The sequence below is a fragment of the Microcaecilia unicolor genome, chromosome 6 (genome assembly GCF_901765095.1).
Source record: "Microcaecilia unicolor chromosome 6, aMicUni1.1, whole genome shotgun sequence".
Taxonomy (NCBI): Eukaryota; Metazoa; Chordata; class Amphibia; order Gymnophiona; family Siphonopidae; genus Microcaecilia; species Microcaecilia unicolor.
Window position 1 is genome coordinate 53,752,814 of NC_044036.1, and position 26,085 is coordinate 53,778,898.

The following is a 26,085-nucleotide window of genomic DNA, read 5'->3' on the forward strand; positions in this document are numbered from 1 at the left end:
TGCCTACACAACTTCCTAGAGAAAAAGTCCATAAACCATTAAGGTACACCTCAGGAAAGTGACTGCTTATTCCTAGGTGTGAGAGTAGCAGGGAAACTATCTACTTTTTGGAATGCTGTCTGTCTGCCATATACCTTTGGTCTCAATCAGTATGAGAATTCTTATATCATATGGCAATAGGATCAGAGAAGATTATAATCAATAATATCAGTTTTATAGTTTATTGGAGTTTGATATACTACCAAGCCTAACTAGCAGATCTAGGTAGGTTACAGAGATCCAAAGTCTTCAGAAAAAGAAAGAAAGGAACTACAATATTTGATAGGAGAGGATGACATGCATATAAAGAGTTTAACACACATGAAAAAGGGAGAAGAGGAGCAGAACTAGGATAGGCAAGAAGAGAGGGATAAGTGGGAGGAGGAGAAGGCAGCGGGAGGAGGGGAATAGAGCAACAGCATCTAATCCAGAGCAACTATATACTAGGTTGAGTCAAAGGTCCGAGTGAAAAGACAGGCCTTTAGCCCTGCTTTAAAGTTATTAAAGGACAGTTGAGTTTGAATGTGAAAAGGGAGTGAATTCCAATAGGAGGGTGCAGTGAAAAAGAATGCACAGAGACTAGTGGACTCAAGCCGACCTAATTTAGGGGCAGGTAGGCCCAGACAATGATCATTCAATAAGCGGAGAAGGCAGGTAGGGGAATATGGAATAGTGAGGGAAGAAAGACATTGTGGAAGACCGAAACTATGGGCTTTGAAGGTGAGTGTTAGCCAGTGGCGTAGCCACAGGTGGGCCTGGGTGGGCTAGGGCCCACCCATTTAGAGCTCAGGCCCACCCAACAGTAGCACATGTTTAGCGGTAGCTGGTGGGGATCCCAAGCTCCACCAGCTGAAGTTTCCCCCTGATGGTGACGAAAATGCTACTCTCCATGATACTGGCAACTGCGCACGCTCAGTTTTCAGCACATGCCTGCTGCAGACTGCCAAGGTGGAGAGAAGCACTTTCCTACCAGCTGAGATCTTTTTTTGGTGGGAGGGGGAGAACACTTGGTGCCCACCCACTTCTTGCCTAGGCCCACCCAAAATCTGCTGTCTGGCTACGCCCCTGGTGTTAGCAGTTTGAAAATAATGTGCTAGTTGATAGGGAGCCAGTGATATTGTTAAAAAAGGGGAGAAATATGTTTGTGGTGGTGAGCATGGCTTAGTTAGCGGCTAACTGTATTTTGCAGCTCATTTTGGTATGGGGCTAAATAGTATTTTAAATCATGCAATCCTAATCAGATCCAACAATGTTAGAAAGCAAAGGGTCCCACTTACTAAGGGGCCCTTTTACTAAAGTGCAGTAAAATCTAGCTTTAACGTGTTTTGACATGGGACTTTCCTATGCACTAGGCACAGATTTAATGCAGCACTCTTTTTTTTTTTTTGCAGGTTGTGTGCTGATGTTCCCATTACTGCATGGTGCCCACACACCACAGGAACCCCCATTCTCCACCCATAACACACCCCCTCCAAAAAATATTTTTGAAAAATTGGTAACATGGAGGTTAGCGTGCACAAACAGGCAAAATACTGCAAAACGCTAACCATACCTTAAAGGCTTAACGCCCTTTAGTAAAATGGACCCCTAAGGCTTTTCTCCCATTTTGTGTCTATGGAGGAAGTGCTCAGTAAAGAGGACCCAAAGTTTATGAGATTCACTTGCAACAGGTTAGCAGCCTTAGTAAGACTCAATTATATGCTCATGCAGGGTCCTTCACTTTCTAACGTATTATAATAAATCCATTGTAGAACTTTAATCTGAATGAAGACTGCTATAAATAATGTATTCTTAACTGCCCTAATAAAAATCAATGCTAAAAGGATCAAGCAAAATTCATAAAAGAACAGCTTTTCTGCCTTTCATCGAGTCACAATGGAAGCCTACTATGTATCTACAACCTTTGCAGCTATAAGTATAAAGGAATTATCAGAAGAAATTCATTTTCTTTTATGCAAAATTGTTTAACTAATGATACAACCTTTAGGGCCAGATTTATGATTCAGGCAATGAATAAGTGCAAAATTCTTATAACGCCTCTTTGTCTGAGCAACTCGAAATTGAACATTATTTCCCAAAGGGTTTCTTTATAAGCAGTGTCTACTAGGGTAAAACAGAACAAGCAAATTCTGCCAAAAGTGTTGGCCCAGTTATTAAATTCAGCACTTTGGTTATAGAAATTCCACAGTGGGGATTTTGCCTGTATTAATCTTTGAAGCAGCTTTCTTTTGCTTCCAGAAGTTGCAGCATAGGTTTGAGTCCATTTCTACAAAATTTAGCTAAGAGATGCAAATGAGCCCTTGGAATTTTTCACACATTGCCACAGCCAAGAATTTAGTGTGTTCTAGGCTAAGGCAATGTGAAAGATGCGCGTGCAAATTAATCATATAATGGGCTGTTAACCATCAATAACTGGACACTAACAACCAATTATTGAGGTTAATTAGCACCAATTAGGATTTACACAGGCTGCACACTATTTATAACACTGGATGCCAAAATCTCTTTACTGAGGCCCTGTGACTAACATAGTAACATACATAGTAAATGACAGCAGATAAAGACCTGAATGGTCCATCCAGTCTGCCCAACAAGATAAACTCATTTTACATGGTATGTGATATTTTATATGTATACCCGAGTTTGATCTGTCCTTGCCATTCTCAGGGCACAGACCGTAGAAGTCTGCCCAGCACTGTTCTTGTACTAAAAGTTCTGAAGATTCTGGAATCCTAAAGAGTTACAAGATTCTGGAATCCCAATTAGTAGCAACATTCCATGTAGAACCCCAAAGAGTAACATAGTAAATGACGGCAGATAAAGACCTGAACGGTCCATTCAGTCTGCCCAACAAGATAAACTCATTTACATGGTATGTGATATTTATTTGTATACCTGAGTTTGATTTGTCCTTGCCTTTCTCAGGGCACTGACCATAGAAGTCTGCCCACCACTCTTCTTGTACTAAAACTTCTGAAGCTAAAGTCGAAGCCCCTTAAAATTTACACATCCAGCCCATTCATCTATTCAGTCATGATCAGAGCACAGTTAGATTTTATTTACCTGTACATTTCCTGAACTCCCCGGGTACTACCTAGGTAGTAAACAAATGTTTAGATAGTTTTATAACTGATCCGTATTCAGTTACCTGTTATTGTTTGCTGTGTTCACCTTTTTCTGTTCACTGTTCAAGTTCTGTGACAATAAACCTTTTTTTAGTTTATTAACTCTGTGTTCCTGGACTGACTACGAATCCTGGTTTGTGTTTCTGGGTCTGTGTGTGCTTTCTGGGAGCTGTGGAACCCCTGGGCTATAGTGGAAGACTATCCCCTAACCCAGAGGCAAGCGGGTCCCAGTTGGTGGGAGGAGGGTAGTAGTACAGAGCATGTGCCCAGGTGGAGGGCCAGAACAGTGTTGGGGACAGAACCTCCAGGTGGCCGCAGGGTTAACCCTCAGGCGGGTACTAGGCGTTTCGTGACAAATTTTAATAGGCCAAATGTGTAAACTAGGTTTCTTCATCCCTTTTCTAATTTTTTACATGTCTCATACAGGCTGACCATTAAAGCATGGAGGCCAATATTCAGCTCACGGTGGTCAGTGATTTTTAAACTGGAGTACATCCATTTTGGGCCACCCATTGACTTAGCGGAAAGGTCTCACACGTTAACCAGGTGGTAATCGTCAGAGCACGTATACTGCTGACTACTGTCCGTTTAGCGCCACGCAGTAGAAAATAAAATATATTTTCTACCGCATGTATCAGGCACATACAAAAAATAGAATTACCGCCCGAGGCATGCAGTAACCGGGTGGTAGTTCCAAATTAGTGCACGTTGGATGCGTGTAGGCACCTACGCGCCTTAGTAAAAGAGCCCCCCAAATTACAATTTACTCTTCCCAATACTGCACATTAATTGTTTATTGTTTAGGAAAGGCTCTTTTCTGCTAAACTTCAAGTTTCAAGCCATTAAACTTTGGAATGGTCTTTCTTTGAAAATTAGACAGACCACTTCATATTTTGATTTCTGTTGTATGCTTAAAAGTTTTTTATTTTGAAAAATATTAATGTTTAACTTTAGAGGCCTTTTACTAAAGCTTAGCACACACTAACAAACAATAGTGTGACCTAAATATGACACAGCCCATTTTATACTTATGGGCCACATGGCACTTAGCTCACACTAAGCTTTAATACAAGGGCCTCTTGTTTCCTTGTCTGTCTGTAATATCCCGGTCAATGTGCCAGTTTCTTACATGTAATAAAAGTCACTTCAAATCTAATTTTAGGGAGGGAATGACTAATAAATGTATTGAACACAGACCACCATGTGAAGGCAGCTGACAGGATACCAGAGTAAAACAGACTTCTCCTACTTGCTCAGCTAGGGAAGCGGCTCTTCCAGCTCAGTGTCTCTCTCTACAGTGTAGAACTAGAACAAGGCAGGTTCAGAACTCTCAAGATACTAGTTTGGAGTTTTACAGCAAGTATTTGATCATCATAGAAACACATCTGATCACAGAATTACCTGTCATATAAATAAGAATATTGCTCCTGTCATCAGAAAGCAGACGCTTGGATCGAGGAGTGCTTGGTGGGAGTCTGCCAGTTAATACTCGCAAAAAGTTTTCCACAGTAACCTAGAAGCATGGAACAAGATCAGAATCCATACAGCTATCTCGGGATAATATTAGATCCTACCTTAAGTTGCTGAAATTTCAGTGCAGACTGATACAGTAATTGCATGCCTCAGTAACTGTTCAGTTCTAGTGACTTGAATACAGTTAGCTTAAATCCTAACCTTGTCAACTTAAGCACTATCCAATACATTTTTCCACTGCACAAAAACTACAACATAATTTTGAACCATTGGCAGCTTCTGCTTAAGAGAGAGAAGTAGTGAAAATAAAGAGCCCATTTATAAATGCACTCTCCCATTCTGTGCCTGTAGCAGAACTCTTGGGAAAATGGCTGGAAAACAGACATCCCCTAGAGCAGCACACATATTTATGTTTGTTTGTACAACCCGCATTTTTACAAAGCCGCACTAGTGGCTGCCGGTGCAGTAACGTTGAAACAGCGCATTCAAAGTGAATGGGCTGTGTTGGCATTGCCGTGCAGCTTTGTAAAACGGGGCGGGGGGCACGTTTTTAATAGACCTTTAAATTTAGGCAGCGAGGATTTGAAATGGATTTCCATGGGAAGCATGTCCCACAGGGTAGGGGCAATGCAGCAATAGACATAGCATTTGACTTGGTTTTTGCCACAGTTATAATCTCCACCCCCCCCCCCCAATTATCTCCAGTCATAGTTCATGGATAGATTATGAGGCAAAAGTTAGAAAATTCCGCTGCCAATATTTAGGACATTTGATAGCATATTTGCATAAATTTAAATATTAATGTACCTATCATGTTACTTTAGTACAAAAAAAAAATCACCAATTTACCCATCCTCTAATATTCCCACCAATATTTACAATTTTCACCCCACCTCATAACCTGCTACCTTCTTCCAATTCACCACCAATTTTCAGCCATACCTCGGCACCTGTATGCAGGGAGGAGAGCAGCATTGGTTCTGACTAGGTCCTTCTGCTCTGCTACTGTATGCCTGACTTGTACATTGAACAAGGTAGGACATCATATTGCAGCATGACTCAAAACATGAGGGGAGAAGGGTATGGCCTGAAACACAAATACCCCTCCTTCTCCTACTGACCAATCAGTGCGGCAAAGGAATGACTGAAAACACTGGTATACGTGCCTGTGCCTAGTCAGTGTGAATTTATCAATTGCTTCCCTTCTACCCACCTAAATCCAGAATCACCTACGACTCCATAGGGACCACAGAAGTTTGCATCATTGGCCACATTTTATGGCCCTTACAATAGCACCTTGTGAATCCAGAAGCCCAGGTTATAACATTTCATATTTTCATGCTTATTAAAACTGAGGAATTTAATATATTAGCCTTTACATATAAACCTACACAAAAAATGTTGCATGCTGGCAATTATAAAAGGTGCCATATGAATGGCAGTGCTGACTTGCATTTATGAATCAGGAAATAAGTAACACTGTTTAATTTATTATAGGTTAAATCTCTGAAGACCCAATCTGGAGATAATTTTCACCCAGCTGTGTTGACAGATTTTCTGTCCATCTCAAGACCTTAGTGCTTTTCATTCCCACTGTTATGCAATCATATTTTACTACCTAGCTAAATTGATTTTAGCTGCTTTAGATTTGTAAATGGAACAACACTTGTATACTTCTCCTACACCTATAATCTTATCCCATTTTCCATTCTTCCTTGATTCAAATGTCTGCATTGATTTGAACACCTGTCACACTGTGTACTTTTACTCACACTGTTGATATTTATAGCTTTAGAAATCTTACAACATCACTAAGTGCTAGCTCAGAGGGACCTTAGTAGAAAGGTGGAATAAATTCTCTTTATGACCCAATACCTTTGGGAACGGAAATCTTTAAATGTGGCAAACCCAGCTATCACAAAACAGTTCCACGGTCTACATTTTCTTTTTTACACCAGAACCTTTCAAAGAATAGCTCTACAGCAAAAAAAAAAAAAAACTAGAGTACAAGAATCTACATCTTCTATGACAAGCTACACTTTAGCTTTGAAGAGACAGAGGAGTTATAGCCTAATTTTTCAAAAGATATCTAAGCAACATTGTTAAGCATTTTAAGGTAAATAGTCAAGAGGATCTAGCAATAATTAGTGTGATAACTACAAAACCTTTCAGTTAACTGATAGTGTTAAGGGGGGGGCTGCCATGCACTTAACACAGAGATAAAAGTCACTATCACGTGTTAATTGCATATCAGTTCAATGTTCAATTTATTTCATATACCACTTATATAATAGAAGTCTAACTTGTACAAGACGTAGGGTTAACTGCTCTGCACATTAACCATAAAGTGTAGGCCTCACTCATGTCTCATACCACAATTGCATTAGCATGTCGGTTAGCACACCATAATTTCTGTGTTAAACAACTAACAGTTTAGGAGTGATTATTTATACTGTAGCCCTTCGGTAGGAAATAAGTACATCGGGCCACATGTTAAAAAAGGCAAGGCATTAGTTTTCCCCCTGCCCCAATGTCTCTCTGCTCCCCCCCCCCTCCCCCACACACACACACCATAAGTTGCCCATCATACTTCCCCCACAAAGGGACTCCCTCTTCTCCAAAGCCCCTTGGGCCTATCTTTACAAATCCCTGGGGTTTAATGGGTATAGAGCAGAAGCAATCCCCAGCCGCTCCTGCCCCTGGCAGTGACAGATTCAAAATGCTGACAGTGACCCCTAGCGGTAATCTTACAGTAATACTGCTAGAGGCCAAGCTGTCATGTGATATTGGCATTGTAAATTTTGACCTACACATTGTTTACCTCTTCGACTGTGATCTGTTTGCTGTGTCAATATATTGAATGGGGAACAGTAGAAATTTACCATGTACCAAGATTTTCTAAATGAAAGAAAATAAGAAAAAACAGATGTATTTTATATCAACAAAAAGATGTGAAATAAAACTGTACCTCATAGCCTCTATAATCCACTTCCACATCATCCCCATACACATTTAGTTCCATGTTTTTATGACTGAACACTGTTGCTGGTTTAGGATTCCTAGGGTTGCAAGCCATGTCATCTGCAAGCATCAGGATAATATGACTGAAAGAAATGTTAAGATTTCTGTCACCTTTCTATACATACTGTGCAAAAACACACACACTAAAAACTACATTACAAGAAGTCTTCATGGAATCCAGGAATCTTCTGCTGCTTCTGATATATCATTCCAATTTAATAAAGCAATATGAAAGATTCAGAAATGTATAAGTAATGGAAATTCTTCAAAAATAAGGAAACCAAATAAGACAAATTAAACAAATTTTAAAAAGGTATGACTCATTGGGGGAGGGGGCAATTTTCAAACTCTGTGAAGTATCTTGCAGATATGGGAAAAACTGCAAACTGTCAATGAGAAGATCCCTGTATTGTTTCCCTTTGAAAATTCAGCACCATCAAAAACGTAACCAACGACTTTGCACCTGCTTTCTCACAAGTACCGTCACCCCCACCCTACCTCAACCTCCCATGCCCACTTTTCAACATGGCTTTTAAAATGCACACACTTTTGGAACCAATAAGCAGGAATAGCGTGATCTAGCCACATTAATCATTATTAAAGGAAGCTACATGCCCTTGAAATTTGTTTCTGGGCAGCGCTGCATATGTCTTGTAGCGCTATAGAAATGCTAAATAGTAGTAGTAGTAGCAGCCTGTGATTGTGATTTCATTTAATTATGTATGTATTGTTATGTCACTGGAAGCATTTTGGTCAGGCACTAACTGGTTATATAAAAGTTTACCTACTGAAATCTCTTATAAAAGTACCCTAGAAGTCCAAATCTGACAAACCTCAATTTCTTGTTTCAACCACCCATGGTTAAGTTCTTATATTTTGGCATATAACAGCCAATAATGCCACAATAAAATGTTAGATAATTCCTTTGGAAGCTTTAACAAAAAAAAAACACCTCCAGTAAAATACCAGACTTCTCACACACACCCGATTCCGCAACCATGTCACTCCACTTTTCATCCGTCATCACTGGCTGCCTATCACTTATAGTATACAATTCAAGATTTTGACATTAACCCATAAAGTCCTCCATTCCAAATCCCCGTCTTCTCTCACTTCCTTGATTTCCCCCATATACACCCTCTCAAGCTATATGTTCCTCATTGGAGCATTGTCTTGTTATTCCCCCAGTTTTCTGTTCTCATCTGGCTGCTATGAGACATTCTGCATTTTTCTGGACAGCGCCTCTTTCATGGAATTCTTTGCAGAATCTCTCAATCAGAATTTTCCTATGAGAAATTTAGAGCAATGCTAAAGACTCACCTTTTTTCTCCAGGCCTTTCTGGGTGCCTCAATGGACTGTTAGTGCAGTGGACAGAATTACGTTCATTCTATTCACTCTCTCTCTTCTCCTTTTGCTGCCCTGCCCTTTTGGTTTTATGAAGAACTTTTTTTCTTTTAATTTGTTACCTACTATTTTTTATTTTTTTGTTACATTTGTACCCCGCGCTTTCCCACTCATGGTAGGCTTTCCTGTCATTAATGGCATTCTTCTTTTACTTCACATTTTATTGTACACTGCTTTGATTTGCTGTGAAAGGCGGGACATTAAAACTCAATAAATGATAAACAATAAACCTAAGGCGGTATTACAGTTCAAGATTTTTGACTGCAGCTCTTTAATCACTCCCACTAATGTGATTAAGAAATTGTTAAAAACGCAGCTTTTTGTTCAGTTTTGTTGAACTGTTTTAAGGGAGAGTACATACAGCAGTACTGGTCAGTTATAATGATGGAGACAGTATGTGGTGCTATGTTTTTGTTTGATGTTTGTGTAGTGGTTTTTAATATGTACATTTTTATGGCAGCCAGTTAGGTTGTAAGCGGGTTAGAAGTTTTAAAAATAAATAAATACAAATAAAATAAAATATATCTTCCTTAACTAAGGGCCCTGTTTACTAAGCCACATTGTATGCACGCAAATATTTTAGCGTGTGCTAATGCTAGAGATACCTATAGGAATATAATGGGCGTCTCTATCGTTAGCGCACCTACAGTACAGATTAGTAAACAGGGCCCTAAGGTATATAAAGCACATACACCACAGCAAGCTATGAGTAAGCAAAAGTTAGATGTCTGAACCTGAAGCCTTACTATAATGTAAGAAATAAAATGTACCAGGAGAAGAGAGCTATGAAGTAACCAGACTATTAGAACTAATTATCTCTTCGTTTTTAATGCTTTGCTAAACTCATTGAATTTCAAATGGAATAATTAAAATAAAAGTGGAAATCTTACTACCTATTAGATATACAGAAAACTAAAGAGTATGATTTAAAATAAAAGAAGTGAAGAACAAAGAACTGTGAAATAACAGATCTAAAAATCACGCTTTTCTTACCCTCTGTATTACTCAAGAAGATTCAAGATATACTGTCATATTTCTATGTATATAGACAAACTGAGCATGGCACTGCAGTGAAAGAGGAAATTTGTGGGTAGCAATTCAATGTACTTAATCTTTAGTGTCTCTAAGGGTTGTTGTCCTTAGTAACAGTACTATTCCATATCTTTGAGTAAACCAGTGCAAGATATAACAGATCCATTTTCCTGAATCTGAACATTAACGCATGCTCATTAAGACTGAAGGGAATCGTCACGTAACATTATGGATTTATACTATGAATTTTTAGATTTAATTACTTATCTTTCCAAATCAGAGCTCAAGGCAAGTTACAGTTCAGGTGCTAAATTGTACCAGAAGTAGTGGCGAGTAAAGTGACTTGCACCAGACCACAAAAAGTGTAAGTGGCAGCATTAGCTTTGCTGGTTCTCAGTCTGCTGCTCCAACTCCTAGGTTAGTCCTCTGTTATAACAACCCCACGTTACAGATGTCACAGTCAAGCCATGCCCACATCACCATTCAAAGAAACCCATTGGTTTCTTTTTTAAATCTCTGTAGACGTTAAATTAATTATATAACAAAGTATCTTTCAAAGACTGATGCATTTCACGGAGAGAGTGGTGGATGCTTGGAATGCCCTCCCGCGGGAAGTGGTGGAGAGGAAAACGGTAACAGAATTCAAACATGCGTGGGATAAACATAAAGGAATCCTGCTCAGAAGGAAGGGATCCCCAGAAGCTTAGCCGGTGGTGGGAGGCAGGGCTGGTGGTTGGGAGGTGGGGATAGTGCTGGGCAGACTTATACGGTCTGTGCCAGAGCTGGTGGTGGGAGGCGGGGATAGTGCTGGGCAGACTTATACAGTCTGTGCCCTGAAAAAGACAGATACAAATCAAGGTAAGGTATACACAAAAAATGGCACATGTGAGTTTATCTTGTTGGGCAGACTGGGTGGACCGTGAAAGGTCTTTTTCTGCCCTCATCTACTATGTTACATCTTATTGTTATGCTTTATTAAACTCTCAGCGAACAGCACATCGGTTTAAAAAAAAAAAAAACACTTCCTCTTAACCCCAGCATGCCCCAAACAGCACAAAGTGAGCCATATAACAGGGAGTCCTACTTTAACTTTCATCAGAAATGCCCTTGCTTCTGCTGATTATTTCCTCTAAAATCACATACTAAAAGAACAAATATAGTAAATAAAACATTGAAAACTCCCCAAAGTAGAGCAAATCTTCACGATCTATATTTGTCAAGCAATAAACCCCAATCAATAGAATATGCTTGGATTATTAATGAAGTTTGGGGACTGCTTATCTCAGGAGATCTGCAAGACCCACATGCCCCACAGTGGCACACAAAATCTTTCCAACACACTGATCTCTATTTTGAAACTGCTTGCAATGCCAACATTCAGATGAAAGCAGAATGCTAGGAAGAAGCAAATTTAAGCACTAATGAAGCTGGTTCACTTTGGAAGGCTGCCTCCGTTTCCTAGCACAGCTTCCCTCCCCCCCCCCCCCCCCCCCCCCCAGTGTTCACTGCCTCTCTTAGGGATGCTCCTCATGGCTGGTTATTATCAAGAACCCCATTATCCTATGGAATTTGATCCAAAAATGTGGCTGACCCATGGGGTTAGCACATCTCAAATATCCTTGACCAATTGGAGCAATACAGCTCAGAAAGAAGGCAGCACCAATAAGAGCTTGGCAGAGGTGCCTGAAATCAGCAGGATTACCAGCTCTTGCTCCATCAAAGGAAGAAAAGAAAAGTTCTACCAGCACTGAAAGATGTGACTGACGGACATGAGAAAATAATGCAGGCTTTGGAGCTGTGCAGATCAGCTTTTTTCACCAAGTTGTTTCATTTTTGTTTAGAAATCTGAGAAGAACAGCACAGCTAAATTAAAAATCAGGGTAGGTTAAATGAAAATGTAATATGAAATGCCTCTTTCCTATCTACTAATCAATTCTTCAACCCATGCATGTGGTGCATGCAGTCATATGCCCAAACAAGCTGTTTGTTTGCTTTATATGATTTCCTTTGGGACTGCAGTTAACAGACAAAATCATTATTTAATAATATTCTCCAGGCTAAAATACACAAGGCCATTTTTGTCTATGGAAAAAAAATGCTCAGTGCATTTGGCTCTTAAATTGCAGGTTTTTCATAATATTTAGACCATAGGCAACAGAATGGGATGAGCTCCTTGAGCTCTGGACTGACCACTATTTTGCCCAACAAAGAATCAACAACTAGAGAGATTGTGGGCAATCCCAAAGATTGGTTTTGTTGGCCCCTCCAGCCACAATGGTTTTCCACCGCTCTTAACATAGGTTACCAGTTCATCTTATAATATAGCATCTGTACCTTAAAATCTTACAAAGACCAAACACGAGAAGGCAAAATGATCTGATGTTTAGTAGAATCTTTTGACATAGGCTCTTGCCCTTAAAAGTTCATGTTTCTCTGTCATTTTTTACTGCTCTAGACTAACACAGCTACATCTCTACTATAATCATGCTCACCTTTCTCTGCTCAAACCATCATATATATTCAGAATTCAAAAGTAATCAAGCATAATAAAAGCAAAATCCCTAAACCATTTCTGGTTTTCCACTAGAATTGTGACTATAGCATAGTTACTGACTGGAAAACATATGCAAAAGCTTAAAAGGAACCCAATTTCCCAGCTTTCCTGAGTTTTATGTAAGAAAGTCCCCAATTTACCTTTTCATAGTGCTTGAATCACATATAATGTTTGAGTCATCCTCCCATAGAATCTGAGAATTTGCTAGCCGTTAAGCCCGTTAAAACAGGCGAGTTTTGTTTTTAACAATGTAGTGGAACAGCCGAAGAAAAATTAGATGGATGTCCAGCATTTCTTCTCTCTCCCTTCCCATCCATCCATGTGTATCTCCTTCCTCTGTGTTCCCTCCCCTTCATCCATGTCCAGAATTTCTTCTGTCTCCCCTCTATCCATGTGCATCTCCTTCTTGTCTTCCCTTCCCTCCATCCATTTTCAACAATTCTCCTCTCTCCCTGCCCTCCCCCTCCATCCATCCATGTGCAGCAACCCTCTTCTCTCCCCTGACCTGCCCTCCCCTCCATCCATCCATGTGCAGCAACCCTCTTCTCTCCTCTGACCTCCCCTCCATCCATCCATGTCCAGCAACCCTCTTCTCTCCCCTGACCTCCCCTCCCCTCCATCCATCCATATCCAGCAACCCTCTTCTCTCCCCTGGCCTCCCTTCCATCCACCCATGTCCACCAACCCTCCTCTCTCCCCTACCCTCCCCCCAAGTCCAGCAACCGTCCTCTCCCCTGCCCTCCCCTCCATCCACCCATGCCCAGCAACCCTTCACTCTCCCCTGCCCTCCCCCATGCCCAGCAACCGTTCTCTCTCCCCTGCCCTCCCCTCCATCCACCCATGCCCAGCAACCCTCCTCTCTCCCTTGCCCTCCTCCCATGTCCAGCAAAAGTCCTCTCGACCCTTCTGTCCCCTCCCCTTCATCCACCCATGTCCAGCAACCCTCCTGCCCTCCCCTCCCCTGCCCCCGTGTCCATCAACTCTCCTCTGCGAGTCCTCTCGTCAGCTTGCCTCCAGCGCAGCGTTCCTTTCCCTCTCTGTTCCGTCCTCTGACGTCATCACGTCTTGACACGGGGGCGGGACAGAGAGGGAAGTCTCTACTGCGCATTTGCGGGTGAGTTGGTCACCTCTCGTTTATATAGTTAGATAGAGAAATAAGTCTCATTCAAATTAAATTCCCAGCCTAACAGGCTACATGAAAAGATGAAAACTAAAACCTAGTTTATGATCATTTTTTTCCTGCTTAGAACTTACTTTCATGTACAGTATCATCATATAAAACCCAACATTTGCTACAAATTGATCCTCAATTTATAACCACTACATTTAAATAAGGACAATCTACCAGGAAACAACCTTGTAGAAACTGAAAACCTTTTGTTAAGGTAAGGTATGACCAGAAATCCTGCTCAGTAAACGCATCTGTGTCGGCACACACTGCTATTTCTGTTTATACAGCATTCTAGCAGCTGGACTTTTCCCAGAAACAACTGATTGTTTTCTAGCTCAGCTGTAATGCTTTTTATCTTCCTTCAGCCTTGTTGTCATAGTCTGGTCTCAAAAGCTTATGATCACCACCACCACCTGTGGTGAGATTCTTTTGTTGTTCTAATACAGTTCTCAACCCAATCCTTTGAACACACCCAGCAAGTCAGGTTTTCAGGATCTCCACAATGAATAGGTATGAGATAGATATTCAGGAGAAAGGTTAAAATAATATTATTTCAGAAATTTGTTTTAACATAATTTTCTTTTGTTTCTTTTTTAAGTATATATCCCAAAGGTCTGCTCTAGTTTGTCTTGCTTTGTTACCCACTTTGAACTGCAAGGTATTAGCAGGATATAAGCTTGTATGGTATGGTATAGATTTGCATACAATGGAGGCAGTGCATGCAGATCTTCTCAAGCACATTCATTGTGGAGATCCTGAAACCTAACTGGCTGGATGTATCCCGAAGACTGGGATGAGAAAAACTGCTCTAATAATGTGTCTCAACCTACAGACAGTCCAACACACCTTAAGTACTTACTACCCAAGTTTATGATGTAGCTTTCACATACTGCAGAGGTCCAGTACAGAAGTGGAAAAGGTAAGCAATAAATTTAATTCTGGTGTGTTTAAAAAAGGGCAGTATGTTATAATGTTTGAATAAACTAAATTAGGTCCAGTCCAATCTGATCTGTACAGACAGCCTCCAACAGCCTCAACTATACGCTGCATAATAGTCACAAATAATTCTAGAAGACTCATTTTTCCCAGGATTCTGTGGGAGCCTTAATTACCCTTGTCATGACATCAGGGTATCATCAGAATGGATAACCAATATAGTACTTAGAGCAGCAGACTGAGAACTAGGGAAGCCTACTGATGCTTCTTGTGATCGTGAACTAGTCACTCAACTCTCCACTGTGTCAGGTACAAACTTAGGGTCTATTTACTCATGTAAATTTGCAATATGAATTATTTGCCAACACCACAAAGCAGCTCGCTATTATGCAAAATGAATAATGCAGCTTGTATGAAATTCTATAAGCTGCATTACTCATTAAAAGTTACCACCACCTTAAGAGATGTTGTTAACTTTCTCCCAGGGAGCAGGTTAAGGGAGCTGGCCATGTTAAAATAATTACATTTCCTGAAATCTAAACTCTGTGACTGATGTTGCTTTAAAATGCTGGCTTCAGCACTGAAACATATACCCAGACATTCAACACTGGACCATAACAGTACTGAAGTTATCAGAGAATCACCAATATTCAGCTCCAGTACCTGGATATCTATACCTAAACTGCCCTAACTTGTCCAGATAATTATCTAGGTACTAGCAGCTGAACATTGATGATACTGCCAGAGCGGTCAGTAAATATTTTAAGTGGTATTATCTGGATAAGCTGCTGAAAATTAATTGCTGGCCCCAGAGAACCACTCCTACCCAAATAAGTACCAGTGAACATCAATCCAACAGTGTTATGCCAGTAGCAAGAAAAGAACCAGGACTTGGAAAATGAGTCAAAAGGGAAAGTGAATCAAGAAATACATGTAGTTTGGGGGCAGTGTACCCCTTGCTTTCTTCCACATTCCGCCAATCTCCCCAACACTTCTTCCTGCTGCTGCCAGTAACCCTATAGAAAGAGTAAAACTACAACACCTACAGGAAACTTGTCAAAAGGAGTGGTTTCCTACCATTTTTAAGCCTCATCTCCTAGGCCAGACTATGACAGGAAGATCAGCCACAAGAAGCCCTATACACATTCTATAAAAACCACTGAAGGATATCAACAGGAGAGATCACAAACGGAAGCATAGAAGCCTGAAGAATATCATCAGAAGGAGTTTGCCAGAGATCCTGCCAGAATACAGAGGAACTCAGATCCTAGAAGAAGGAACCAACGAACATAGGCGCCCGGTATAAGAGGCAGCTGCAAGCCCCAAGCGTCTCTCTCTCTCATTCCCCCGGCCCCACCCCCCCCCACCCCCAATGCACCGTTTATCCCTCGCACTCCCTCCCTGCAGTGCAGTCCCTATAATTAGCGTCTCTACTACTTAACATTTCTAAAGCGCTACTAGGGTTACGCAGCGCTGTACAATGTTAACATGGAAGGACAGTCCCTGCTCAAGGAGCTTACAATCTATCCCTCTCACTCCCTCCAATGTGCTTTAGATCGCCCATCGCTGCCAGTAGCGGCACGCCAACCTTATTACAGCTTGCTTTGGGGCTTCTCTGCCTGACGGCATGACGTGCCACGCCTCCTCTGACCAGCCTTCCTGCTTCCGCGAGGGCTGGACGCATCATAAGGAAGGCTGGTCAGAGGAGGCGGGGCACGTCATGCCGTCAGGCCAAGAAGCCCCGAAGCAAGCTATAATAAGGTTGGCATGCTGCTACCGGCAGCGATGGGCGATCTAAAGCACATTGAAGGGAGATTGCGACCGCGAAGCGGAGACGAATGAGGGGTGGAAGTGGCTGCCGGGAGCACATCCGGCTTGCTTGGGCCCGGCTTCTCCCTCCGGCTGGGACGGTGGTCTTGGTGTGTTCTCGGGTCTGTTTCCTTAATGGCGGGGAATTTCTGGCAGAGTTGGCACTAGTAAGTGGGCGCCCCAGGCCTGGGGGGGAAGGGGTTGTTTTCTGCTTTATTTTCACGAGTGATGTCCCTGAAGAAAGCGTGCGTGCGGCTCCTTTTATCCTGTTTCTTCTTCAGCTCCCCCCCCCCCCCTACGTAACAGATTGATGGGTGAGAACTTCTAGTCATAACTAAATCCCTTCATTATTATGCTTGGGGAGGGATAACTTGATTGGAGTTCAGCACTCTTAATCATTTTTAAAAGATGCCTTGTATGTTCGCTCCTTCGTCGCTCCACCCCCCCCCCCCCCCCCAGCCTGATAATGTTTAGGTATACAAGTTTCAATTTTTCTAGTATTGCTGCATCCTGAGTCTGACTTCTTGAGGTAACTTTCCAGTTCAGTATTTTGCCTTCATATTTTTTTTATTTCTAGTTCCTTGTGTCATATCTCTTGTCATGTGTTTTTCATGTGTGATCAAGATGCAGTATTCTGCTAGCATGTAGTATTTGCAGCCCTTTTTGTTTTGTTTTTTTTGTTTCACTAGGCTGTGTACTGGTGTTTTAGAGCCAGGTGTAATTATAGTGCTGCCTTTCCACGCATATGGTTGTAGCTCGTCCTGACCTTGGAATTAGTGCTGTTATGGTTTGGTAAAGTTATGAGTGTGTTTTTGCACAAGTTTGTGTATAGTGTTTTGCAGTGGAGAGATTGTGTGTTGGCCTTACTGAGGTGGCACCAAAACATCAGAAAGGGTGTAGAGCCTAAATCATGACACACTACTCTTCAAGGTTCTACATATGGTCGTTAATAAAGGGAGCTCATTGTGAACACTATCCACCCTAAAAGGGTGTTTTGTGGCTCTACATGAGAATTGTGGTATTATGATCCCTTGTTTCATATTGTTGACGGTCTGCATTTTCCGTATGGTGGTATATTGGTGTATTAGGTCTGCCCAGTGTAATATTTATGGTACAGTAAGGTTATGAGTGTGTTTTTGCACAAAGTTGTGCATAGTGTTTTGCAGTTGAGCAATTGTGGTTAATATATGCTTTGAGCAACCACTTTATTCTTTGACATATGATACATATCTAATATCTAAATTTAATAAAAGGTATTGTGATTATTTTAGTTTTACTTATTTTTTTTCTGTGTGTTGACAGTCGATTATGGATGTAAACCCCGCCCCTGGCCCCATCCATAACCCCGCCCCCTTTAGCCTCCCCAAACAGTTGGGCCACCGACCGCCTATGCCAACGAAGCCTGAGAAAGGAAGCCCTGGCACTACAACAGTGTGACAGCTGAGGCATCTAGAAGATTTCCACTTTTTTGGGGGGGAGGGGCAATTTGGAGCTAGAGTAGCTAGAATTGTAGTCATATACTCTATCAGACATTGTGTGTAATGTACTAATTCTAAATTATTGTCCACCAATATGCATAATGAAAGGAGAAATTAGGCCTTACCTGAAAATTTTCTTTCCATCAGTCCTTCCCACTATTCCAGAACCTGTGGGATAGTTGTATCCGTCAACCAGCAGGTGGAACTGGAAACTGAGCTGATATATCTCTCTCTTGGCATCCAGTCCAGTATTTACACAGACAAACAATAAGGAGAAACTCAGAATAAACACAACAACCTTAAACAACTCACTAACCTCTCTCATCTCTGGACAACTCGTAGAGAACAAGAGATACACAAAAGAAGTACCTTGCAAGGTGACAGTCATTATTTGACCTATTACTTCACACCGACTCAACATCTCAGAAACCTCATGTGGGCCTCTGGAATAGTGGGAAGATCTAAAGGAAAGATTATCAGGTAAGACCTAATTTCTCCTTCCATTATGCAGATTTCCACTATTCCAAAACCTGGCACCACTGCCCTGAGGACTGAAGCCCCAAAGCTGGCTTCTGAGCGCGCCACAACATCCATCCCATAGTGTTTGGCAAAGGTATGCAGCATCAACCAAATCGCTGCCTTGTAAATATCTGCCTCCACGGATACCGTGCCAAATCTAAAAACACGCTGCTGTTGACCGTGTCCTCCGCGGCCCATGGGGTTCCCGGCTTGCACACACTGCAATGCCCCAATGCCGGCCAGCAGGAACATCGCTTAACTGCCTCTGTGAGAGTCGTCATTCACCCCAACGTTCTCAAGCGCAGCATAACGCGCGTCTCAAGCAGTCAGTCAGGATTCCTCACCTGCACCAAGTAGAACTTGCAGCCCTCTGAGCAGTTACGAGTTAAACTTTAGTTGGACTTATGACTGCCAGCTGCTCCCCCCCCTCCCCAAGCTCCACAAGTCTTATCACAGATGAGAAAGGCTTAGGACTGATACTGTCCCACTCTCTCCAGTAAACCTCTTTCCTTTTTTTATTTTCTTTTTGTTTTTTAAGCTGTTGGAAAAGTAGAGCTCCATAGGAAACAGGGGAGAGTTCAAGGGAAGGAAGCAGTAAATTCGTGGGGCACCAGAGACAGGGGATCTGAAGACCTCCAGATATGACTCTGCAGACTCAAGTCACCCACAAAGCTCAAATGGACCAGGAGCAAAGCACTCAGAACCAGAGGCTGAAATGTGTATCCATCCACCTGCTGGAGACAGAAAATACTGGGGAGCTGGACTGGATGCCAAGAAAGATATATCTCAGCTCAATTTTCAGTTCTCCATCTCTAGCTACTGGTTGTTAGACACAATTATCCCACAGGTTCTGGAACAGTGGGAAGCTACGTAATAGAATTATATATTATCCCAGAGAAATAGCAGTGCTTGTGTTATCTATATATGACAGAACCCAGTAAATGTATAAAGAGGTTTTCTCCTTCATACAAGAAACTGCTGCAGGGTGTATGACAGGTACACTTCATGCCTGTATCTGCCAATGACAACAGGAGGACATGTAGACAGATGGAGAAAATGGAAAGGAATGAGAAAAGCTATCAGGGTGCAAATAGAGGGACTAGGATGTACTGAAGGGAACTGAAAGGGGTTACTGCCTGGGAGAGAGAGAGAAGATCTAGTAAGAGGAAGAGAAGCTGGGTCATGGGAGAGGTGCCAGGAGTGGTGGAAGCACCAAACTCCCGACATGAGGCTTTGATGTAGAAGTTTGCATAGATTTTATAATGCTCAGGTAAAGGAGGCAAAAAGGAACTATTATTCAGCTATTGTGAAAAAAATTTCTAATCCTGCTCAGAAGCTGTTCTCTTTGATTTCCAAATTGCAGGGAGGGGTGAGATCTGATACCGTGTCCCTTACCCTCCACAGATTGTCTGATGGATTACTTTATTCAGAAGGTAGATAAGCTTTTTTGAAGCTGGGCTGGACAACTGGAGACCAGTCTTGTTGGCTGATTCAGCATGTGTTTCTGGTCAGGAGGAGGATTTTAAATCTACTGTTGAGGTTGTTAAGTACACAAAATTCCTTTTGTGATACAGACTGGCAGTGTTTTCAGTTAGTTTCATTGCAGTCCCTTACTAAGTTGTTTTCCACTATGAGGGGTACTTACTGCCCACTTGATCCTTTGCCCTCAAGTTGGCAATGGTACGTGGCTTACTTCTGCTGGTGTGGTTGATGGTAAATCGGAGCGTGTCTGCTGGTTTGGTTCCTGCAGGACGGAAATAAGTGATAGTTTGACCATTGCTCAAGGTCAGCTCAGCGGATTCTTTAAATCCAGCAAACTAAAAACTGATATCAAATTTGTGTTTCCTAACCAAATTAGTAGAAAAGGTAGTGTATGACAGCTAACTGGTTTAATGGAGTCTAATTTAGTCTATCCTAAAAATCAGGGTTCCATTCAGGTTTCAGTACTGAGACAACATTCCCGGCCTATCATAGTATGGTATTCTAGACAGTAGTCATGTAGCTCTGACTTGTGTCACTGGATTTAACATTAGCTTTAAACTTGGTAGAACATCAGCTTTTATTGTCTGGGGTCAATGGGTTTGGGAGGTACTGTGTTGGCATGGTTTCTTCTCATTAACAGGTCTTTTGCAGGTTCTCTCTAGAACTGATAAGGTGTAGTGTCCCAAAAGGGTCAGCTTTTTCATGTTTATTTGCCCCCTGCTATGATTCAAGGTTCTGGGACAGGATGATATTTTGTTGGTAACTAAAATCTCTGTACATGTACCTGATTTAAAGCCTTTGCGAGCAGGTATGGAGGCTATTTCCAGTTGATTTAATGGGCATCGCCTGGTCCTAAATGTGTCAAAGACAACAACTTGCTGGTTCACTAGGTGTTTATGTCACCCTTCTTTAGCTCCTATACTTCTGGGTTCTCTGATTAGGGTGGTTGATAGTTTTAAATATCTGGGTGTTTTGTTTGACTCTCAACTTTCTATTACAGATCAAAGCTCTGCAGGGGTAAGGAGAGGTTTCTTTAAGCTGCAGCCGCTTCGGTCAGCTAGACTTTTTTTTTTTTTAGGCAGCTTTTCACACCGTGACTGCTATTCCACATTGACTATGGAAATGTAGCATAAACTAGGACCACCGAGGATAATATGAAAAGATTGCAAACTTTACAGAACATAGCCATTTGTGTTCTAAGGAAGGCTCGCAGAACTGATCATTCAAAAATACTTTTTGTTCATTGCCATTGGCTCCCTGTGCTTTATAGATGTGAATTTAAGTTACCAGCACACAGGGCCAACTTTGACAAGAGGCCATCATATATTGCTGACTTGGTATTGCCTTATGTATGGGGTATGGTGCTACGATCAGTTTCCGACTGTGGTTTGGAGGTTCCTATATTGTCAAGGCTCGCTGGGAATCCATGTGCAAGCCTACATTCCTTTTTTTTTAGCACCAACGTTGTAGAATAGTCTTCCCAGGAAGCTCTGGGCTGAATGCTCTTTGAGGAAATTTAAGTCATTACTGAAGTTCCATTATTTTGTTGCAGCGTTTGGGCCACTTGGGGACTGGGATATAGATCTCAGTAAGTGTACCTTTTTAGGGTTTTTTTGTTTGTTGGTCGGTTGGGGGGGGGGGGGGGGGGCTGACTCTTGTGTGCTTGCTTTACATGCTTTTCTTTTATATTATTGTGGTTCCTTTTCTGATTTTGTGTGTTTTATATTGTTGTTTTAATTTTGTAAACTGCTGGGCTCTGATAAAGTCAAGCAGTATAGTACATTGTAACAAACAATAAACTGTGAGAGAGGAGTGCATACAGGCTGTGAGGGTAAGATGAATGGGAAAAGACCTGTTCCAAGATGGGGAGGAGAGCTGAAGAAGGAGAAATGATCTGGGAGAGAGAACAAAACGCAAACAGAGGAGCTGAATGAGACAGAGGACTAGAAGAAAAGATGTGTTGGACTCAGAAAGGACGAAGCTTAGAGAGGAAATGGGGTCATGCTAAAGAAAAAGACATGAAGGTGAGAAAAGGCAGAAAGAGGAGATAGGAGAGGGAAGGAAATGGCAGAGAGGGTATGAATTAGAAGTGAGAAAAAAATAAGCTGTGGAGAGAGATGCACATATGGAAGGAAGAGACCAAATGAGAGAAAGACAAGAATTCGTAAGACGTGAAGAGAAAGAGGAAACTTAACTCTCAACTCTTTTCACGGCAGAACTGGTACTACAATTGTGTAATACTGCAGAAGTCCATAACCAGCATTCCAACCTGGTGGGCCATGTAGCACTTAGCGCACACTAATGTCAATTAGCAAGTGCTAAGCTTTAGTAAAAGGGCCCCCCTTAGTGTTCCTTACTCATGTGCCTTACAGAATAGCCCTAACCTGTCTTACATACACGTGAACAGATAAGTTACATGAACAAAATGAATTTTTAACTTAAGTTTCCAAAACTGGTAGAGATTAGGATTCCTGAATGTCTGGTGAGAGGAAAACCAACAGGCAGCTCAATGGCCAAGAGCAAAAACATTGAGCAGGATAGCAGCTGAAGACTAGGCCTTGGATGTCTTTTATAACAAAGAAGAATTCTGAAAAGAATACCACAGTAAGGCTTGTCCTCCTACTTTGGAGTGATTTTTAATGTACCTTGGCTACATGGTAAGCTGTGTTGTAGAAAAGCATTAGCATCATATCTATGCTATCTGAATGATCTAATGTCTGCTTATTAGATGTTTCATTACTATTATGCTGACATTATTTAAATATCAGTGCTATTAAATGTGTATATTTTTCATACTGTTTCATGATAGTCCTATTTATTAGGTTTTAATTTGCTGTTCTCAAGTTTACCTCATTTATTGTATTCACATATTAGGCCATTTTTACTATTGTTATGCTGTTAACAAATTGTAAGTTTTATGTTACACTATACCTGCTGTACACTGCCTTGGGTGGTCTGTTCATAAAGGTGGTTAATAAATCCCAATAAATAAGGCGGCAATCCTGCTGCAATTATCTGCAATTTACCTCAGGATATGTTTATTAGTAGGTTTATTAGTAGTTCCAAAAGAAATTTGTAAATTAATCATTTCAACATGGAACTTGAATAATTGTTGATTTTTCACCTACAATTACAAGTATCCTGTAGCATGCTTTCAATTAAAGATAATATGCTGCTCCTATAATTATACGCTTCAGATGCTTCTTACCTATCAGGAATGCCCAGCCTTTTGACACTTCTGTACACTGAGAGAGTGTTGGCCACATGACGATAATTAAACCAGAATCGAGATGTGCATACCTTAAAGAGTAAACAAACAAAAAAAAACCAGAAACAAGAGGTTATTATAATTTTTTAATACATACTGACCATCGCATTACTGCTATAGCTACAACTTTTTCTTATGGCACTAGAGTATGTCCACAGAAAATCTGTGGTAAACTTCATCCTTAGTCCTGTACTTCCTGGAGGAGTTTACTGAACCCCAAGAACACTGGAGTAAAACAAGTCCAATATGACAAAGGACTGTATTATTTTCAAAGATCAAACACCAAAACACATTTCTTTACTAAGAGGGTGGTAGATCCTTGGAATAACCAATAACCTGAAGTAGTGACAATCGCAACTGTGATAAAATTTCAACATTCTTGGACAAACATCTATTGAAGTAGTAAGGGTAGGAGGAAAGTAACAAAGAGAAGAAACAAGGGAATGGGGAAAATACAATTGAGTGAGCAAAGAACAGAGAGGCATGACTACATCTGACCTCCAAGAAGGGTGGATGACCTGAACAGAACAACCATGGTTTCAAACTTAATGTCAGAGGCACAGCTTCTTTACGTTTCAAAGAAGGTTGGTATAACAAGCCACGGTTACAACCCTTCAGCAGTAATAATATAAATACGATTCCAAAGAAGCCATGGACAACATGTTTTTGGACCTACTTGTACTATTATAAAACATGTGGATGGGGCCTGGGTATTTATTAAATATTGGACATAATAACCAAAACAGAAGATGACAAAGTCTGGAATGATCTACCAGAGGACATAGTGAAGGCTAATACTATTACATATGTTTGGAACAAATACGGAGGACAGTGATACAAACAGGGCTTAAAGATTAGGTTAAATGCATGGAGGGTGCTAATTTTGGTTTAAATATCAGAGTTTATGTATATATATAACCAACAAAGTTTTTAAAAAAAACAGAGAGAGGGGGGAAGGGGAAGATAATTGGGCAGACTAGATACACATATTGGTCCCTATTTGCTATCATCTATGTTTCTGGGCTTTTACTCGTAACATGATGACTGGATTCAAGAAAGCCCATGGAAACAGTTAAAAGGGAACCTTCCAAATATATTTTAGTTTAGGGACTCATTTTCGGCCAAAAAATGGCATAACAGGCAGATATGTTTTTCCTCACAGGAAAAAGTCTAGAGTTTAATTTTAAAAAACGCTGTTCAAATCTGCTAGTCAACACCAACACACAGTGGATCCAAAAAGAGTCCTCTCACAGCTGGTGTTTTCCTAAACAAGGTCTTTTATTTTGAATCAATAAAAACAACCCAACACGATTCGTGTTTCGGCCGTAGAGGCCTGCGTCAGGGGTCTATTGATTTTCAATACAAAAATAATGTGGCAGAACAAAAGACCAATAGTCATTTGTCTGCTTGCTGAGAAATCGAATACAATGTATCTCCGCACAACCTTCTCTGTCGAACACGGTCTCCGCACAACCTTTGTTTCTCCTGTGGAGAGATCACCTTCTGTAGGTGTTGGCTTCGTTGGAGTTGGAGTTCAAATCCGCTAGTCACCTAAAAGAAAATGCTCCTGGGGGGGGGGGGGGAGGCATGACATGGGCAGTATTACATGATGAACGTTTTCTGCCCATAACAGATAGCAAAATGACTTCCTGGGGGTGGAAAGAAAAACCTTCGGAATTAGACCTGCTTTAAAAGCATCTAGGGTAAGGCCAAACTGGTCTTTAGACTCATTTGTGATTTTGCCGAGTTGGAGAGTGGAGAGGTGAAAGTGGTCATTTGTGAGAATGAGTGGAGAGATGCTGAGTGCTTTATTACCTTTGTGTGTTTTGCCTCAGGCTGAACCTTTTGACCCTCATATTTCCTGCCTTGCAACCCGTGTCTCAACTCCTTGCCCACACCTGCTAGGCCCCCCAGCCACACCCATCCCTTACTCTGTATCTCGCCCACTTCCTTCACCAAACCCTAACTCATCCCATTATGCCTCCCTACCTGCTTGTCCTTTGTCTCTCATTCTTCCTCTGTTTGTCCACTCCCAGTTTGTCACTGTACTTAGTGCTGCAGCTATATGTGCGTCAGGACTGTGTGTTGATGGTGTAACTCACCAAACGTAAATTGTAAGCCACTTTGAACCGAAACCTGTTTTTGGATAACAGTGGGACACAAAAATGCATAAATAAAATAAATAAATGGTGGGAGAGTGAGTGTTCAGTGCTGCAGTTGTGTGTGTCAGGACTGTTTGCTGGTGGTGGGACAGCGAGTGTTTTAGGCAGCTGGTGTGTGTCTCATGACTGTGTGCTGGTGTGGGAGCTGGTGCCGGGTCTTATGAGGTGCAGTAGGTGGAGGTGTGCAAAGTGATATTTCTAGGATCAAAGGGGTTACACCTGTGGTGGTGAGACACTGCATGCCAAAAACGGATGCAGTGAATGCTTTGGTGACTCACGCCTTGCTGGAGGTGGATGAGAGTTTGGAAGGGATCTCCTCCGCGTACTGAATGTTAGAGACATGTCGCAACAACATACTAAAAGTCGCCCATGACAGGTGCTTAGAACTCCTCACATCCCACCTCAACTACACATTCCAAAAAGGCCAATTTCCAATGAAAATAGGCAACATACTGCTCACACTAATCCCTAAAGACACCAAGAAAAACATCGACACCTCAAACTATAGGCCAGTTACATCCATATCTCTAACAACCAAAATAATGGAAGGCATAGTAACCAACCAGCTAATTGAATACATCAGCAAATTTTCCATATGCCACAAATCACAA

General features: G+C 41.5%; 1 protein-coding gene across 1 annotated transcript in view; it reads right to left on the reverse strand.

Moving 5' to 3' along the window:
• Positions 1-26,085, reverse strand: part of PIGK (phosphatidylinositol glycan anchor biosynthesis class K) — a 274,884-nt gene that overhangs the window by 241,715 nt on the left and 7,084 nt on the right. The window contains exons 3-5 of the mRNA XM_030206903.1: positions 23,253-23,344; positions 7,606-7,741; positions 4,566-4,677 (exon numbers count right to left, since the gene is read on the reverse strand). Of these exons, the coding sequence (XP_030062763.1) occupies positions 4,566-4,677; positions 7,606-7,741; positions 23,253-23,344 (340 nt within the window). The remainder of the gene's footprint in view (positions 1-4,565; positions 4,678-7,605; positions 7,742-23,252; positions 23,345-26,085) is intronic.